General features: G+C 42.7%; 1 protein-coding gene across 4 annotated transcripts in view; it reads left to right on the top strand.

Annotated features, from left to right (window-relative positions):
- The window catches only part of DCLK1 (doublecortin like kinase 1), a 291,499-nt gene that overhangs the window by 243,639 nt on the left and 28,692 nt on the right, over window positions 1–19,168 (top strand). For all 4 annotated transcript variants that reach the window (XM_036904979.2, XM_036904978.2, XM_036904983.2 and 1 more), the window contains 5 exons: window positions 259–405; window positions 10,827–10,960; window positions 12,618–12,695; window positions 13,095–13,191; window positions 15,440–15,520. In XM_036904979.2, coding sequence (XP_036760874.1) covers window positions 259–405; window positions 10,827–10,960; window positions 12,618–12,695; window positions 13,095–13,191; window positions 15,440–15,520 — 537 coding nt within the window. The remainder of the gene's footprint in view (window positions 1–258; window positions 406–10,826; window positions 10,961–12,617; window positions 12,696–13,094; window positions 13,192–15,439; window positions 15,521–19,168) is intronic.

Genomic DNA, 19,168 nt, shown 5'->3' on the forward strand with positions numbered 1-19,168 from the left:
AAGGACGGCGTGTCTGACAGCAGAGCATCCTCACCCTTCTTCTTCCCTGGAGCTCTGGTGGAAATGTGGCCGGCCTTCAACAGCGGGCAGAGGAATCGCCCACCGTCTGTGGGCCTCTGAGGGGGGAGTGGCAGGGGATCCCTAGGACCCCAAAGGCCCTGCACACATTCTTCCCTTCGCTTCCAATGTCTCAGGCGCCTCCGCAGGCGGCCCTGTTGGACCATCTGTTAACGTGCCCGTCCTGCTCTTCCTCCTCAGGGCGGAGACCTCTTTGATGCCATCACTTCCACTAACAAATACACCGAGCGAGACGCCAGTGGGATGCTGTACAACCTGGCCAGCGCCATCAAATACCTGCACAGCCTGAACGTCGTCCACCGCGACATCAAGCCGGAGAACCTGCTGGTAAGAGGAATTCCAAGGAAGCTTGAGTTCCAAGCACTCATGAGGGAATATGAATATTTCTCTTTTTTTTTTTTCTTTCCTGTTTTCTTTGCTTTCTTTTAAAAAAAAAAGATTACCTTGAAGGCTTGTTTCCAGCTGGACTTCATAACTAGCTGGAAACTAGCCTTTTAAGTTGGGCCTAAGGGTTAATGTGCCATTAGGAGCTCCTGACTTATTAGCAAATAAAAGCCTGTGGTGCAGGGGTGGGAATAGAGCTCAGGAAATCTAGGGCTGTGCTTAATCCCTGGGGCTAGGCCAAGATCACCTATATGGGATTTTAACAATATATGGCAGCATTGACACATATATTATTTATCCACAGCACTTTTATGGTAGAAAGTTTTCACTTGGAAAAAGAAAAAAAGGAAGCCTTTTTAGGAATTCTCTAAGTCCCCCCAAATTTCCATCCCAATAATATGATCTAAACGCTCAGAGAGTAAATCATAACACAGTGTTAAAGACACCAGCCCCTCAGGATAAAAGAACTGGGATGAAGATTTATTTTAAAAATCAGAGACATTCTTCCCACCCTTTAAGACTGACTATTTGGTTTTCTTTTCACAAACTCCAGATATGTGGGGAAGCATGGAGAGATCTCCACACAAACACACATGGGGATCCTCTCCTAGTCCAGTTGTTAAGGGGACACACTGGACAGAATTGAGCAGACAGACTGGGCCCCTGGGAGCTGGTGCTGATGAGTATGGGAGTAACAGAAATTTTGCTGGCTATGCAGGCTGGGATTTTAATGAAATCTAACCCCACCCCTCCACCCCCAACATGCTAGCTCTGCTTTTACTTTCTTTACCCAATCCTGAGAGTCATGTATAGTATGTGACTACAGGTTTGTCCACGTCTCCGGAAATCTGGGAATTGAGGATACCGTTTTTCAATCAGTGTTTCTCCAAGGGTGGTCCAAAGACTCCATGCATCCGAATTATTCCCAGATGCCTGTTGAAAATGCAAATATCTGAGCCTCCCTGCAGCCTGACCAAATCAAATCTGGTGACTGGTGACAGGGTGCAGATCTGAATTGCAGCAAGCTCCCCAGCACGATGCAAATGAACACGCCAGTTCAAAAGCAGAGGAGCCACCCCACTCCCACAACACAGCAACGGCTGATGAGACCTGCCCCTATGGAGAACCAACCTATGTGCAGGCCCTGTCCTAAGGGCTTTCCATTCAGCAGCTCATGTGTGCCCCCCAACTCCCCTATGGGATACATTCTGTTAGGGTCCCATTCCACAGGTAAGGAAACTGGGTGCCTAGAACTTAAAAGACCTGCCCAAGGCCATAAGGGCTTCTCAGTGTGGGAGCTGAGATCTCAACCAGCTCTGTCCTGCTCCAGAGCCCAAGCTTTTAGCCTCTAAAGTACACAGAGCTGTGAATTAGGGAGAGATGTTTGTCATGTGCTTGCTTAGTGCCCGGTACCATGCCAGGGGACAGAGAGACATACGCCCTCATGGGGTGGCGTTCAAGTAGGAAAAGTAGGTATTCACGAAATAAACACGCAAACCATTATCCTGGTGTAGCTGCTGGCTAATAAAGGCAGCTGGGGTCAAACAACACAGTTTCAACTTAATTGCACAGCAAATTCCACATCTCCAGCAGCCTAAACATTCTCTTCTGCATGGCTGCCTCCGTAAACTGCAGCAATTTGCTCTGCTCTGCAGTCATTACGCCTGCACCCTGAATCATGTCAGATTGTCTCCTGGCAGCAGACTTACAACTGGGCCTTTGTTTAAAAACTTCTCAAAGCCCCGAAAATTCAGTGACTGAAAATGAAAGTTTCCTCCCGCTTCCCTTCCCATTCATAGCTCAGTGTTTGTACCCAGTGTTCCCCTTGTTTCTCACCAGAACATTCTGTATTTCTGTAAATGCCATAAATGATTGGTTAGCAATGTACTTTTACTAAAATTACACTTCGCAGGATACTTTGAAAGTACAGTGCTCCTTCTAACATATTTTACTATAATTGCCCCCCCAAAAAATTCTACTTCATATACCCAAAAGAAAAATTCCCTCCTTTTTTCCTTTCTTTTCTACTTCAAGAATGCAAAACACACACACACACGCACACACACACGCATGCGCACATGCACATGCACACGCACATACACCCATCCATTCATAACATACATTTAAAAAATTTATATGAAAAACTAAAGTCATTCTGCTCCTCCAGTATAGTAATTCGTTATTATAGAAGAGGGTCAGGGCTGGTGAGTTCTGCACAGATAAATCTATTCTAGGATAAATTGGTAGAAGAAGAAAGTAAGTTTAACAGAATTAGAATAACATCACTAACTGAACCTGAGATGTCTGTAGGTTCACGTTCTGTTGACCTTTGTGTGGAAATAAGAGAGAACCGTCATAGGAAGCACTTATTCACATACCCTGGGTATATAGTCAGATGGACAGAAGTGCAAAAGTCAGTGTTGTGCTTTGCAATGGGCTGGTCTCATGACCTTGAACAAGTCACTTAACCCCTTGAAGTCTCCTTCAAGGGGATTTTACAAAGATAAAGAGATAACCTGTAACTCTTAGTTCCCTTCCCTTTTTTGTTCCTCTTTTATTTGCAATAAAAGTGAAATTACCCCTAAAAATAAAACTGTTTAACAATAATTCTATATTGTAAAAATCATCTTTCATCTTTTTTTGACACTGCTTTTAAAATTTTATGATTTGCCCATTATGGCTTTGCCATGTTGTGGCAAAATGTCGAGCTATAGACTATTTTTGAAAAGTCCTATGAAAATGTAATGTTAATATTTTGAATCCATTCTCTTACTTCAGGGAAACTTACCAGATAAGTGAAAAGGCCTCATTGCACACTCTGCATTGCTGTCTTATTAAGAGGCATCAAAAAAGCCTCTATTGTTAGACTACTGACTAGGTTTTTGCTAGCTAAGTGTTTAATGTTTGTTAAAACTAGCAAAGTGTTATTTATAAACGTCTAATTCAACTATAGATTTCATTTTATGTAGTATTATATATGAAGAACTTTTAGACTTTTTAATTTTTAATTTATAGAACAATATAAAACCATTATAGCTTGCCCTTAAGCATTTGTATTGATCATATGAATGATTTGTTCAAGTCTGTGTTTAATTTGGTCACGTCAAAACATTTTAAGGAGAAAATATGGTTTGATTTATACTGATGTGTCCAGCCACATTTTAGGTGAAAATTGGGAACTGATCCAATATAAACACCTGTTTTAATTTCATTATTGTATCATTATTAAGATTGTTGATTTCACCAATTAATCTGCCAATGATTTTATACAGTTCTTTTGCTTTGTCAGCCTGGTGGCTTAGTGATCATATGGGTGAATGACAGGTGGAAGAAAGGGCAGAGGAGAGGAGAGAGTGGCTGTATGAATATTTGCTCAAAGAAGAGAGGACAGACACATGACAGGTCCCAGCCATTTCTGAATTCCTCTGTTACACGGAGGACTCCCACTGGCTTCAGTCCAATCACCACTGGACTGGGAGAGAAAGTTCACCGCTTCCCAACTGCACTTATGCTTGGGACCATGTTTGTGTGTGTGTGCTATGATATTGTATGGCCAAAAAGAACTATTTGCTTTTAAAAAAACAACCACCTTCATTTTACGTGAGTCACCACTAGATGGCAGTCTTGTACCCTTAAGAGCAAAAATCAGGGGTGGGCTGTTTCAACCAGGGAGTTAGGAGGCATTTTTTTAATGTACACACAGATACCACCACATCCTTAGGAAAATTGAAGTCTTTACTGACTAAAAATATAACTTAAATCACTAGTTTTTATTAGACTCCAGAAATAAACATGATAACTTTCTTGCAATAAAAAAGTTTATGTGCAACACTGTTTCCTTCCAAACTCCCCATTACTCTCTGGGGGAAAACAGCTTCTCAGAGAAACTACCTCTCTTGGTCAGAAATTTTCTTTTAGAAACTCTCTGTCAGGTGTCCAGGCCTGCTCCTAGCTGCCCACCAAAATGGCATGGGAAGCCCATGATCCCTACTTCCATTCTCTAGCAATTTCTAGCAGTAAGCGTCCCTGTTCTCTCCAAGTGCTGATGTGTTCGAGCTCTTCTTAGTTTCCAGTTCAAGCTGATGCCATGCTCACAAGATAGCGGATTCCCTTCTGCCTTATCCCAATTCCAAAGTAAGTCCACTTTATGATAGGCTAGCTAACAACACGTGGTTTCCATGTCGTTTTCATGATTGTGGCTGAAAAGCAATAATGGCAAGTCTTGGCCTGAGCAAGTCAAAGGCTGTTAGCTGACTGTGTTCAGTGTGAGCCTCATTGTGACATGACTGCTAAAAATACTAATGTGCCCGTAGAACTCCTTGCACTGAAAGAGTATTTCCATCAAGAGAATCCTCTGCCCTGCCCATGCCACATGACCGCTGTGGTGAGGGACCTGAACGCATCACGTCAGGGGCCTGGAGGTTAGCCCGCCGGAGGGATGGCGAAGGTGGAGTGCAGAGGCTCTCATCAAATATACGAAAAGTTGCCACATGGAAGATGGCAACAGTTTTTTTGTGCCGTATTTGTGAGCACTGGGCTCAAACTAAAGAGAGGACATCACGGGGCAGAAGATTTGAGATTGACATAAGATGAAACTCCCTAACAATTACACCTGTTTGAAAATTAAATGGCCTTTGTGACAGGTAGCTTCTGGTCGTTGAAAATGTCCAATCAGAAACTGAATGATCATGTTTTGTAGGTGTTTCAAAAAATAGTTCCGCTTTTTGAATTTGGATAACAGGTAAGGGGAAATAGAAGGCAAACATGATTTAGTGGAGTGCCAGTGACTCTGCTGACCATGTAGCGAAGGCTCTTCTCCAAGGACCTATGACTCCATCAGTGAGGTGAAGACAGGAAGTAAAAGTATGGTGGGTCGCGTTGCCTCGGTCAATCTGCATTTGTCTGCTCTACCTCTCATTAAGGACTTAAATAATGTCACTCATTTCATTTAAATGACTTGGTCTTAATGGACCAGCAAAGATTAATGATTATTATATAGTGTTGGCAAACTTACAAGGATACCAGTCACCTCGTACGTGTTGGTGCAAAGTGGATAAAAACTCTCTGAAAGGTAATTTGGTAATAAAGAACTGAAGACCTAACCAGTATGTTTACCCTGTGACCAAGCAATTATGGGAATGGAACCTCAAGTTCTGGCTCTGCTACTTATTAGTGAGTAACATTGGGCAAGTTACTTAACATCTGTAAGACTCAATTTTCTTGTCTGCAAACTAATCTTAAGATTAGATGAGAGAGTTGTCGGGAAGATTAAATGGGACAGTGGTGCAGAGTTCCCAGGACAGTGCCTGGCATATCCTGTGCTCGGTGGTAGTGACAGTAGGTGTTGGGGTTATCGTGGTGCGTCCATACAATGGAATATCCAGCAGCCACTGAAATTCATGTTGAAGATACACACTTACTCGCTTGGGAAACATGCAGGATATTGGGTACCAAGATTATGGGTGAGTTTAATTCCTTTCCCTCTATGATTATGTCTTTTCTAGTTTTCTAAATTTCCTACAGTGACATATTGGACACTTGTATGACAAAATGTAATACAATTTTTAAAAATTGCAACGACATTGAGTTCCCACAATTGTAGCAAAATCCTAGATGTATGATTGCTAACAAAATCTGGAATGTACGTGTTTCATGTATCTCGCTGCAGCTGCATAGATCTCCTTTTCATATAGTTTCACGACTATCTTTAAGTGAGGATGAGAACTAGGTTTCCTGGAGTTTTCATTCTTTTTTCCATCTTCCTGGTTATGTCTGGTGTGATATTTTGAAAAGCTATTTTATTTTTTCCTCCAATATTTTACCCCCTTCTGACTTCTGTACAACTTTTACTATTTTTATTATTTCATTTAACTTTTGATTTCATGAACTTTTTATATGTGAATATGAAATAGATTTGGTTTTTTAAGAATCAATTTTTTCCGGGAGATTTAAACTGTGTGGACCACAAAGTGCATTTTGTAAAATGATTCCCTGCACTGATGTTGTTATACTTCACTTCTTAAAGATTGCAGATTTAAATTTAATTCATTTTCCTTAGAAAGGATCAGAAAGACAATATACCATGTCTGGAAGAAAATCAATGTCTTTTTAATGGGATACCATATTTGTTAAAAATCAAATGGACTTTTCTCATGGCTTTGTAGATTTCATGCCACTTTTGTTCAATTCTTTTTGGTGAAATAATTTTTAGTGCCTATTGAGCTGCTCTGTGAAGAATATTTCAGTGGTTACTAATGATTCATTAGCTAGCATTTTAACACAGTTATTCTTAAATTCATAGCAACATTAAAAATTATGTTTGTTCTGACACATCTGTTATATTAGTTCTCTATTATGGGAATCTCAGAAACCACGTGACTGGGTTCAGGTTATCTGTGAGTTTTCATATTATTTTATGGCCACCAGCTGCATTTTATGACTATATATTAAATCTTCATTTTTTCAAATAACTTTTCCAAACAGTCTCAATTTCTCATCCAAGGGAAATCAGGCATATGCCTAAGCATCTACTGTTCAGCAATTATAGCTACTGCAAAAACCCCAAATAAATGAAAAAGAAACAAAACTAAAATTCATCTTTAAAGAAGAAAAATGTCATGCACAATGCCAGCATGCCAGAAACCTAATACCTGACCTTTCACTCTGTGAAAGAACATGCCTTCAGCTTTTAATTGGAAACTTTTTCATAATTGTTGCCATTTAGCACATTTACTCTGTCAAATCCTGGGATGTCTTTATAGCCATATAATAAACCCTAGAGAACAACTTCTCTGACTGTAGCCATCTGCAGTGATCACAGGATAGCTTACAAAATACTGACAGTCTTTATGGTAATAGGGTACATATGGCAGGCCACAATTACGTGTAGCTGCATTCAATTAGTGTTGTACAATTACACAGTTTTATTGCTCAGTTAAAACAGTGAAAGCACTACATACTGGTAATTTGCACTAATCCCCGTCTCTTTAATAGCCCCTCAGTGTTTAAAGTGTGGGGGAACATCTATAGTATTTAAAGGGCCTGGGATGAACATTAAATTATATCTCATGTTGTGAATGCTCTTTGATTGACAGTTAACGTCCTCCCACCTCATGTGTGGGTCGTGTTTTATGGAAGCTTTAAAATACAGTTACAGTAAGAAGTTCTTCTGCCAGGATGCCCCTTGCTGAATCAGGCTGTACTTACAGCCTCCTAATATCCTTTCTGAAAGATGGTCAGGTGAGGAGACCCGCAGAGGAACGAAGTCAGAATCGATTCAGAGAGTGGCTTACGCCACTGATTCAGCATTTGAAACGTGAACTTGTTAGAAGCTTTTCCGAGTCCTAACTTTTAATTAAAAACTTAGTTTGAAGTGGATTTATAGCTGCCATTTAGGAAAATACTTTGGGGAGATGCTTTTGCAAGGATGTGTGCACGTGTGCGCAAGCGCGCGTGTGTTTGAAACAGATGCATTTAGCAATCTGTGATTTTAACAGAGTTTTAATTACATTTTTAAATGGCCTCTCTCATGCCCTTCTGTATCTGAGCATAGCGCCGGTTGCAGTGGGCGCTAGTGTGAGGCCACAAGTGATGTGGGCTCGGTGTACGCTTCGGAAAGGCACACCCCCACCAGAGGAGAGGAAATGCTGGCGTATATTTTTCTGTATCCTTCCAAAGTGTTGACAGAGAAAAACTCAAATAAACCTTGTTTCCTGCCCTGCCTGACAGTAAGTTAAAGCAGAATTCCAAACTAGAGACCTGGACATTTATTCACCTGCAAAAACATTTTGCTGAGGCATTTCTAGTGTTCTTGTGTCTAGAAATGTTTTCAGTTACATGGTGTAGGCTGTGTCTCTAAGCTCTTATTGTCTCTCATAAACATCACAAAAATGTTCAAGAAAATTATTATATGGTTTTCACAGCACAAATAGGGGACCTTGTAGAAGTAATTAAAGAGATGAAAAGAACATTAAAATGATAGATTCTATGTATTTTATTTAAATGGTGTCAGTGTATTTAAAAAAGCATTATTTTAGGTTATCCTCATTTTCTTTATTTTAGGTAAGGTCTTTTTAAGTGCTTTTTTTCTTAGTTGAACTTTATTGCTCAGCTGTATTAAATATAATTGGCACATGTGTGTACATGAGATGGAATTCCTATTAAAAGGTAAATGCTCAAAAATAAAACCTTTGCTCATGTACATGGTCATATTCAGAACCAAAATGTGACTTATGATTGGGTCTGCCGACATCTGGTTTTGTCCAACCTCTGCATCAAGTTAGGTGATTGTAGGTCGTATGTTTAGAAGAAAGCCACAGAATTCCTGGTCAAATGGAGTCATGTAAAATGAAATCCACACGACCTCACAAAGCAGGCACCAAGAATTTTTGGACCTCACAGAACATCAAAATGAGAGGTTATTCTGTGTTTTGGAAAGGTTATTGGTAACAAAATGGGATTAAGGAAGTAAACAATTCTGCTCAGGGAAATAAACTAAATGATCTACCTGAAGTTTCCATCTCAGATTTCCTTTCATGAAAAACATTTGCCTGTCATCTGCGTGAGCAGAGTGGCTGACGCCTAAGACTGCAATTGAGAGATTTCTTTTGCCTGAGAACATTTAGGCTGGGGACAGTTGTATTTTGCAGCTCTGACTCAACTTTGTTCATGCTGAGCAGGCGGCTGAACAGACGGTTACTAAGGCAGGTAGGACAGTGTCCGTCCCAGATGACAGCTGGCCTGAGCCACATCTGTGAGGGACGTATGGCGATCTTTGCCCTGACAACCCTTTGTAGGCGACCCCACAAGCCTCTGAATGCCTGCCTGAGAGCCACCCAAAGTTGATCACAGTCACCTTAGGGAGAGAGCTCTGTGTTCTGAGTTTGAGTATTTTCTGCCCAGAAAAGACACAGGTTTCTCCAGAGAGAAGTATCTGACGGCCTTTGCCAAAACGTTAGGCCCAAATCATCATTGCCGATACTGCAACTTATCTGGCCGAACATCGGCACTTTATGCTGCAGAGAAGTGAGAAGTTCATCCGTTTTTTCAAAGAAAGACAGACACGGTGTGTGACCAGGAGTGGCGCTCCTGATGTGTGGAGGTGTGCCTTGTTGTGCAAGAGGTTCAAATTGCTTTAGCAGGTATAGGCAATCACAGAGCAGTGACAGAGCATGCAGGCTTCATCTTGCTAAATGAATTATTTGCCTGTACCTGGAACACCTCACCATTTCTTTAAGGCATCGCCTGGGGACCGTCTCTGCTGGGAATACTACTAGCCTTTTGCCGTACTTTGCTTTTCTCTGTCTTATCTAGTTCAGTGCAGGGCCCTGAATTAGGATTCAGAATGCCCTTTGATCTTTTCTTTGAAATAGTAGAAGTTGTTTGGGATGCTTTTTAGAGCAAATCCATTGGGTTTGATCATGGACTGGAATTAAACAGTATGAATACTTATCTATGGCCACATGCATCCGTTTCTTGATTTGTTGGGTGAATGACTAGAGACTTTTACTACCTTAATAAGGAAACCTGGACAGAAGGCTGATTCTGCACCTGATAAATCTTTCCAAATTATCACAGGTGAAATGAAATGTTAATATCCCTTTCAATTATTAATAACAAGATGTAAATAGATTTTGTTGGAAATGTGGGGCACTGAAAATTAAGTATTTTAATATATGTGTAGTATTTTTGTAGTATGTATATATTAAAATACACATATTTGATTATGTGCAGTCTATTATTTTAATATATGTGTAGTATATGTCTTAATATATACTAAAGAACCACATTTTAAACCTTTTCAAATATTAAAATGAAGGGGTAATTATTTTCCTAAATTGGAGATACTACACTAGACATTGTCTATATTTCACTGTGTCCTACAATCCAATTTTAATTGTAGAAAACATGAAATACAGATAAACAAAAGGAAAAAAATCTTCCATAATCCTACCTCCCAGAGACAGTTAAGCCAACACTGTTCTCACATTTTTCTTCATAGATTTTTTTCTATAATAGACATTTTATGTAAACCAGTCTGAAATCTGCTGTCCTTGCTTCCGAAGCATAATTCATTTCAAAAAGCATAAACCCACGTGACCATTTAACAGTCATGTAGCACCCCATTGTATGAATGTAGCATAATTTATCTAATGCATTTCCATTTGCTGGTTGTTCACCGTGTTTCTAATTCTGTAATAATCTAAAGAAAGATAATTGTGCATGTAGACCCTTGCATAATCGCCTGATATCTTTTGACTTTATGATAAGCACTTTTAATCTGAAGCCCAGGGCCTCTCGTTTCTTTAGGAAAGATCTTTTGTGGTTTGGTTGTAAGGCGATTTCACTTTTTATGTTGACTCCAGGTGTACGAACACCAGGATGGCAGCAAATCCCTGAAGCTGGGTGACTTTGGACTGGCCACCATTGTAGACGGACCCCTGTATACAGTCTGTGGCACCCCGACATACGTGGCTCCAGAAATCATTGCAGAGACTGGGTAAATGTTTCTCGTGTGAGCTGGGCTTGCAAACGAACTAGTCTGCTTCAAGAAGAGGCAAAATAATGCTGCTCTGCCCCATCCGGACAGAATTAGCTACCAGATTTCTTTCACTCTTTTTTTTTTTTTTTTAACTTTAAAGTGCAAGCTATTTTCTCTGTTTTCCCAGTCAAGTTGCCAATTACCACAATCTTGTTTAAGGCTTCCATTTGGCCTTTGTTAAAGGTAGAACAGCAGTTATTAACCCCAGAGTAAAAAACGTTCGCACTAACAGAAACATACAGAGATGGTAATTAACTTGCTTTTGGAGATAAAAGAAACAGACACGGCTGTGCGGTGTCTACAGTCCCTGTGGTTATTTCCCTCAGGTGTCCTTCTCCAGCCCCGGTCCCTTTTGGATTCTCTTGGCGCTCCCTAGATTATCTGTGAAGTGCAAACACCCTTAGGCATCGGAACCACGGGAAATTCTTTGGTTTCTGTGTGCAGCAGTATCAGATGAATGAAAATCTCTAGAACTGGGGGAGAAGGCTGGGTAGCCTAATGATTACTAAGGACCTACCCTGTACCCGGCCCCATTCTTCCGTTGGAGGTCATGATTCCCATTTTGTACATGAATAATCTCAGGCTCTGACGGTTGAATGTCATGTAAGCTTATGACTCGACAGCAGCTGAGTCAGGATTTGAACTCAGGTCTGTGTGAGTAAAATGGCTTTTTCCCTAAAGAGCCCTATTTCTTCCCAAGGGTCACAGGCAGGGTCCTGAAGCAGTACCCTTAGGCAGAAGGATGGGGAAATGTGGGACAGCAAGCGGAGACAGTCCTGCTTTTTCCTCCCATTAGCAGCCCCAAGCCACGCCTGACGGCCTCACAGTCCTCCGCTGGGACCTTTTGGGGGTAGTTTTTCTGTTTGTACCATAGACCAGAAAGGCTGTGTACAGAAGGGGGCCCAGTAGGGAAATCCCTGATGTGAGATGATGGGGACTTGCAGCCACACCTGACCTCCCTCGGGGGCCTGCCTCAAGCATAGCTACGTGTTCCCCAGTGAGAGCTCTGGCCCCTGCTGGGAGGGCTGCTGTGGGATAGGAAGGGGGTTCGGATGGGCTTGAAGGCCTTAGTTGGAACCCAGCTCTGCCACTGACTAACTGGGTGACCTTGAGCAAAATTATTTACCCCTCTGAACCTCAGTGTTCTCTTCTGCAAAGTAGGCAGTAATACTTACCCCGTACAACTTAAGAGAATAGTTGGGAAAACAGAATAAGGTAATGTATGCCAGTGCTTTATACATTGGAAAATGGCCTATGTGTGATCATTATTCCAAAACATTAGGGAGTTTGTCTCAAGGATGCTTTTTATTACCTTAACATTGATATGACCATAAGAAACCTTTTTGGCTGAAACCCTTCCCTTACTGCTGTTTGGGTATGAGCCTACGCATGCATTACTTTGATTTTTATTCACGTGCTTTAGAGCATCTCTTGTTCTTAAAATTATTCTTCCCCTGAGTTCTGTTGAGCTGGTGGGTTTCGGTTGGGTGCGTGTTGTGGGGATTTGGGGTTTGGTTTGGTTTGGGACTCAGAAGGGAAGAGCCGTCTCTTTCGCCACGCCCCGTCGTTTGTCCTGCTCTGACTTTGCAAACTCTGACGTCACTTGCTTTTCCAGATACGGCCTCAAGGTGGACATCTGGGCCGCCGGTGTCATCACGTACATCCTGCTGTGCGGTTTCCCTCCGTTCCGTGGGTAAGGGCAAGCGGTCTCTGGTTCAGCACCGACAAGGCATTTCTCTCTTTTCCGAGTGGCCCGTTTGGCCTCCTTGCGGGAAGAATCCTGCAGCAGGAAAAGGGCATAATAAGAACTTGACTTGCGATGCCGGTTATTTTTTTTTTCATGTGGTGCATGCTTATTTATATGCCTTCCATAAATCTTCCTCATATAATTTAAAAACTCATTCTTTCTTAATTTACCAAAACAGTTCCATATTGACATTTTGAATTGCTTAGAAAACACATATTTTACACATTTGAGGGGGAAGGAAGGGCTCCAGTGCATGAGAAGGAAGAGGCATCCCCCCAGTGGACATTTTAGTGCTGTTTTTTTTTCTTTATTTTTCCGTGTTTTTGTCTATGTTCATCGAAACAGAAGTGGAGATGACCAGGAGGTGCTTTTTGATCAGATTTTGATGGGGCAAGTGGACTTCCCTTCTCCATACTGGGATAATGTTTCTGATTCTGCGAAGGTAGGTGTCCGGTGCCTTCCTCCTCCTTGTGTCTTGATGGAGTTATCGAGGCTGACTCACTGTGTGCAGAGAGACTGATGATATCGCACATGTGATCGCTGTCCACATTTTAGTTGCACTTGCTGGGTTTCGCAAGACTTCGCAGGCCTCGGGTCGTCCGTTCATAGCCATCCCAGTGCTTCCTGTCTCCCTGCTGGCCCTCCGGGTACCCCACTGTGGCCTCTTGGTCAGCCCCACCCACCCCCAGCTGGAGCCCACCCTCAATCTCTACATAGATCATCGCTTCGACTCTCGCAGGTCTTGAGTGAACGTCCTCTTCTCAGTGAAGCGTTCCCAGGCCACCCTGTTTCCAGTTACAGCTCTAAAACCCTACCTGGCTCACCATGTCTTCCTAATATACTTTCTTTCTCTTCAGAGCACTCACACCCCTGTGTCCATCTCTTCTACCATCTAACTGTCCTTCTATACCTAACTCCCTGTCTGGGTGGATAAGTGTAGATTAGCTGAACACATCTCATCCATGCAGTTTATTTCCCCACTAGAACACAAGTTCCAGATTTTTTGTCTGTTTTGTTCATTGCTGAATCATCGGTGCTGCCCACACGGTGACCAGAAAATAACTGGTTCTCAACATGTATTAAGTGAATGAATGAATAAATGACTGAGTGAAACCATGAACCAATCAGAGTGGAGGGAACTCGACACGGTTTGAAATGATCAAGAAAGACATCGTGGTGGGGGGGAGCTGATTTAACTTGGCCCTTGAATGACAGCCAGGATTTAGAGGCACAGGAGAGCAAGGCATATGGTTTTTGTCCCACCAAACTAAAAGATCAACCTCTAAGAAGGCTGTAAAAATCTTACAATGAGACATCATAGACCTTGAGATAAGGAAACTTTCTAATTCATCCCTTAAACTTAAGTCTCCAAGCATTGTCTTAAATTTTTGAAATACTGGTGCTGAGAAATAATTATCTTTTGACGCTTCATGTATCTGACCTGCCTTTTGCTGCATCTTGAGTATGAGCTCAGCGTAAAAGCTGACCCCTTAGGCCCGGCCACTTCCCGTAGAGTGACGCACATCGGGGCCAAGTCGCCCGCTTTCTCCATCTGTCCAGGAATCTACCTCTGGGCTGGAAAAATGTGGGAAACTGAGAGAGGTGTCAGAGGGAAGGCACCAAGGTGGCCTGGGATGCGGTTGAAGGGGTTCTCGCCAATGAGCCATGTCTCCAGGAACCGCCACTTCTCAGTGGCGTCCCTCCACATCATGAGGGCCCCAGGTCATTACAGACAGGACTGTCTCCTCCAGCCCGTGGTGCCCGGCAAAGGGGTGCACAAAGTAGTCGTCATAGTCAGTCCTGGCCAAGTTTGGAGGTGAATGGAGAAGCCATGGTAGAATCTGTACCTCTGTGCAGATGAATACTCCCCATCACAGGGCTGTCCTCACAGCCTGAGCCCAAGGGACCAGGGGATACTTCCCCAGCCGTTGCGTTACACAGGGACCTCTAAACCCAGAGCAGGACAGCGCCCAACAAACCCCTTACTAAAACCCAAGCTGTGCTCTCCTGGCCTATATCACTTTGAATTCACAGAGAAGTCTTTTTAATTTCAGAACCACTCAAACATTTATCTCTCAGTAGTTCCATTTTCTTTGTATTGATTGATCTGGAAATTTGGGAAACAGTTGTAACAGATTTCCTTAGACTTCTTTGACTACTAAACAACCATTTCTATTTTACCAACTAGCTGTTGACAGTTCTATCTTCCCTCCATTTCTTTGAAACCTAAATCTGCCATCTTGCAGTAAGGAGGAAAAAAAAAACATGTTTTTCCTTTCAGCTGCCAAAGTGAAAATATTTAATTATCATGTTTCAAACTGTGATTCTGTATTTCTATAGTGAACTCACTTAGAAATCTGTCTTTCAAGTGCAAAACCCTAGACCAAAAAAAAAGGCAGATTCATTCTTTGATCTGTGTGATATGTCTCTTCCACTAAAAATATTTTAATGAAATTGACATCCATGTTAATTTCATCTTATGTTTTTTTCTCTCAACTGTGAGGTGTATGTTTATAATTCCAAATATTCACCTTTTCCTTTAACTTAAGGTGTCAGGTGGCTAGTGGGCAAGTTGAACTGGTATATTTAACATTTAGTTTTTTCAAACTAAAAGAGAACTTCGGCATTTGAAAACGCCCAGATTTCTACCTTAAAACTTAGGTAAATGGAACCAACTGTTTGATTTACAGGAACTCATCACCATGATGCTGCTGGTGGATGTCGATCAGCGATTTTCCGCCGTGCAGGTCCTGGAGCACCCCTGGGTTAATGTAAGTGGCTTCTTTCCTCGTATTTTCTCCTAATACTCCTTTTTAAAACTGCAGGTTTCGTAGTGACATTGCCTCCTCTTTAAAGTGCTGTGTTTGTGCATGTTTCTCCCCCGGCAAATGTGCCAGAACAGCTCTGGCTCTCGGTCCTGTCCCAAGGGCCTCTGACGGACGGGTCTGTGCTGACGGGCACTCTCACGGTCCCCTGCACAGAGCATTTCATTTGATTCAGATGGGGCCGCCTTCTACTGGAAAGGCGCCCCGGGTCCCCGCCGCCCCCCCCCGCCCTACCCCGCAGCCTACATGCTGTGGTCCAGATTAGGGCCGAACACATCAGTGAGATGGAGCAGATGTTCTGAGTCAGTACTGCTTTGCATCATTTCTACCAAGAATACTCTGCAGAAGCCTCACGGGGCTCCTGTGCAGCATTTCCCAAACCTGGGTGTGCTCGCCAGTCACCTGGGGATCTTGTTAAAATGTGTGGTGGGTATTATTGTACCCATTTCACAGACGATGGACCTGAGGCTCTGGCGGGTGACTTGCTCGAAGCAGTGAGTTTGCGACAGAGCCAGGGTTTCCAGGTGTCGTCGCCCCAAGCCCGCTCGCTTTAACGTCCTACACACCGCACTGTACCTACCCACCCTTTGGTACACCTGAAAGCACTGGATAGCGCAGGAGAGCAGGTAGGGACGTCACCACTGTGATGACCGTTCATACACGTAGCCACCTTCCCGCTTACGTAGGTCGTGCGCCTTCCGCTTGGACGTTCTGGGAGCAAGAGGCACAGGGCAGCTGCAGGCTTCCTTGGTGCCAGCGGTTGATTCTGACTGGCCTACATGCTGATTAAAAGCCCATGGTCCACAAATTGTCAAATTGCATGTTAGCACCAGAAATGCTGAGAATGTGACCACACAGAATGAACTGGAAAATCTGAACTTGAGACGTGGCCTTTGAAGGCTCAGAAAGAGCCGTGGAGGAAAGAGATTCAGAGGTTACAGATTGCCGTGTTAGATTTTTAAATACATTTTCATCAGAAGCCTGCCGACCGGGCCCACCCCGCAGGGAGCTCTGTCTGATACAACCAGGCAGTCACATCAGGGGACAAGGGTCACGCCCGCCGGCGTCTGTGGGGAGGGTGCCACGGAAGGCTTCCTGGAGGAGGAGATGCCAGCACTCCATCCTGAAGGAGGCTGGGAAGATGTCCAGCAGAAGCGGCTCCCGCAGCACATGGCTATTTGCTGTAACTCTGAGTGTGAGCAAATTCCTGTGTGGAAGGGGGCTGGACTGCTACTGGAAACGGTGTGATCCCTCGCCTGCTTCCAAGCCCAATGTCCCTGCAGCAATACATCCCAGCTCACGGGGGGTAAAGAAACTAAATTAGGAAGACTTTTGGCTATTACCTGTGAAAAAAAACAAGGTTGCTCATTTTCCTAGGGCAGCACATGCATGTCTCAGCAGTACCTTTCTGCCTTCTCTACCTGCTTTGTACACATTTGTACACATGGTCCCACTTTGCTGATAATCAGTTTCCATAGCTCCCTCTGGAACTTGGCCTTCTGATGTCATTTCGGTTTCCCTCTCAGATTCCCTAAAAACATTTCCCAAAAGCAAGGATAACATTTAAGGCATTATCTAGGATGTTTATAACAGCAAAAAAATACCCTTTATATAATTGTAACAGACCTTAGATTCTAAGGGGGAAAAAAAGACTGGTTTTAGTAAGAAAACTTATCAAAACTTAGTATATAAAGTGATTGCTTAACTTTTGAAATGATATTTATGTAGTAACTAAATCAGGAAAGAGATTATTTTCTTTGTCTCAACATAAGAAATGAAAAAATATATATATGTATAAGCTTTCACAACAGCATTTAGTCTTTATGGAGGTCTCCAAATGCCACAAATGGGCCACCAAGTGATCAAAATAAATAAATTAGGAATTTGAAAGGAGGTCTGTTTCACAGGACATTTCACATTTGGTGATAACGGTTCTGTCCCGTCACCACAGAGCATGCCTGCTACCCAAAGGTGGAAAGTAATAATAATTCCGTGAGCCCTAAGGAAGTCCTCAGAAATTCTTCATGTGCTCTCGTTTGTCCCAATTTTCTCTGTTGTTATTAATAGAGTGACATTTTCCCCTGGCGCGCTTGGCATTGCAGAGGCAGCCTCTTGTGGAACAGAGAATGGAATGTGAGGGCAATAGGAAAACTGTAGTCAGAAGTCACTTGTTCTAATCTTACTGCAGGAGCCTCCCCTACGCTTACGTGTTCATACCCTCTGGGTGTGAATCCTGCTGCCCTCCTTGGTGCCCTGGGCCTCTGCTCTGGTACCAGAAGCGTCACAGGCGAGGCCTCTCAGGGGACTGTGCCAAACAGAGGCAGCGTCAGTGCGCAGCCAGGTGTCTGTGGGAGGAAGGGACACCAGTTCCCCCTCGGGACTGTCATTTCCCTCCTTGGAACCTGTTTTTCTGTCTGTGAAATGGAGGTAGAACAATCGACCTCTCAGGTTGTTAAAAGGATAGAGGGGATCTGCCGGGTATTTTTAATATCACCTGAAAGGACCATCTCAAGCACTGGTATCCTGTGGGTACTTGATAAATATTGGGAGAGCTGCTGTGGGAGGGGCAGCAGCTCTCCCTTCCATTGCTGTGTGCTGATGAAATGCAAATTGTGATCAGTGTTGGTGTAGGAGGAGCTTGATGAAGGAGGAAAATCCCCTAACTGAAAAAAAAAAAAATTACCTGTTGCATTCTTCAATATCACAGGTATTTCCTTTAAGCTATTTCCTTTAATGTAGCACAAAATATCCACAGAAATTGTCCTAAGTTTACTTACCTTATTACTCATCTAGTGGAAAACCGTATGGTTTAGGAACATAAAATATGAGACTAGCATAGGCAATAATATATCTTGATCATCCCAGGGATTGGGGAGATGGTTGGGTCATTTTACCCCCAAAATGACACTTTTTGGTAGGAAATGTAGTGTAGGTTAGTGATAAGTTCACAAGCTTAATTAACATTTCCAAACCCTTTTTCTTATTTGCAGTCAGAATTGAATTATCATCACCGCAATACTGCAAATATATTACTATTATTGCATTTTTATTTTCAAGTGCCGACCTTCCTTATCCCGTGTTATTCTCCTGATACTAGGATGATGATCCGTCTCAATACTTGAATCTGTGAATCTCTGTTTTACCTCCAATTATTGTCCTGATTTTACCAATGAGGAAACAGGCCCAAAGAAGTCTCTAGCATGAAGATCAGTTTAGCACATGGTACAATGCCTGCGTTTTCCCCTAGAGATTCTGACTTGATTGCCCAGCACTGGCCTCTGGGCTTCAGAAATTCTTAAAGCTCCCAGGTGATTATAACGTGAAACCAGGACTGAGGGCCTCTGTATCAGTGGAAAGAACTACTTTAAATAAGTCACATATAGTTATTTAGCTGGTTCAAGACTTTTCACATCACCTTCCTGGCCTTTAAATTCTATTTTACATCTTGATCTCACCTACCTGCTCTTTTAAGAAGATACTACTAAGCCAAGATATTCAAAAAGAACAAAAGAATAGAAATAGAGAAAGAAGAAAAAAACAAGCCTAGCTAACCCACCAAGATATCCCATGCTCATAAACAGCAGCCCTACCCAC

The sequence above is a fragment of the Manis pentadactyla genome, chromosome 2 (genome assembly GCF_030020395.1).
Source record: "Manis pentadactyla isolate mManPen7 chromosome 2, mManPen7.hap1, whole genome shotgun sequence".
NCBI lineage: Eukaryota > Metazoa > Chordata > Mammalia > Pholidota > Manidae > Manis > Manis pentadactyla.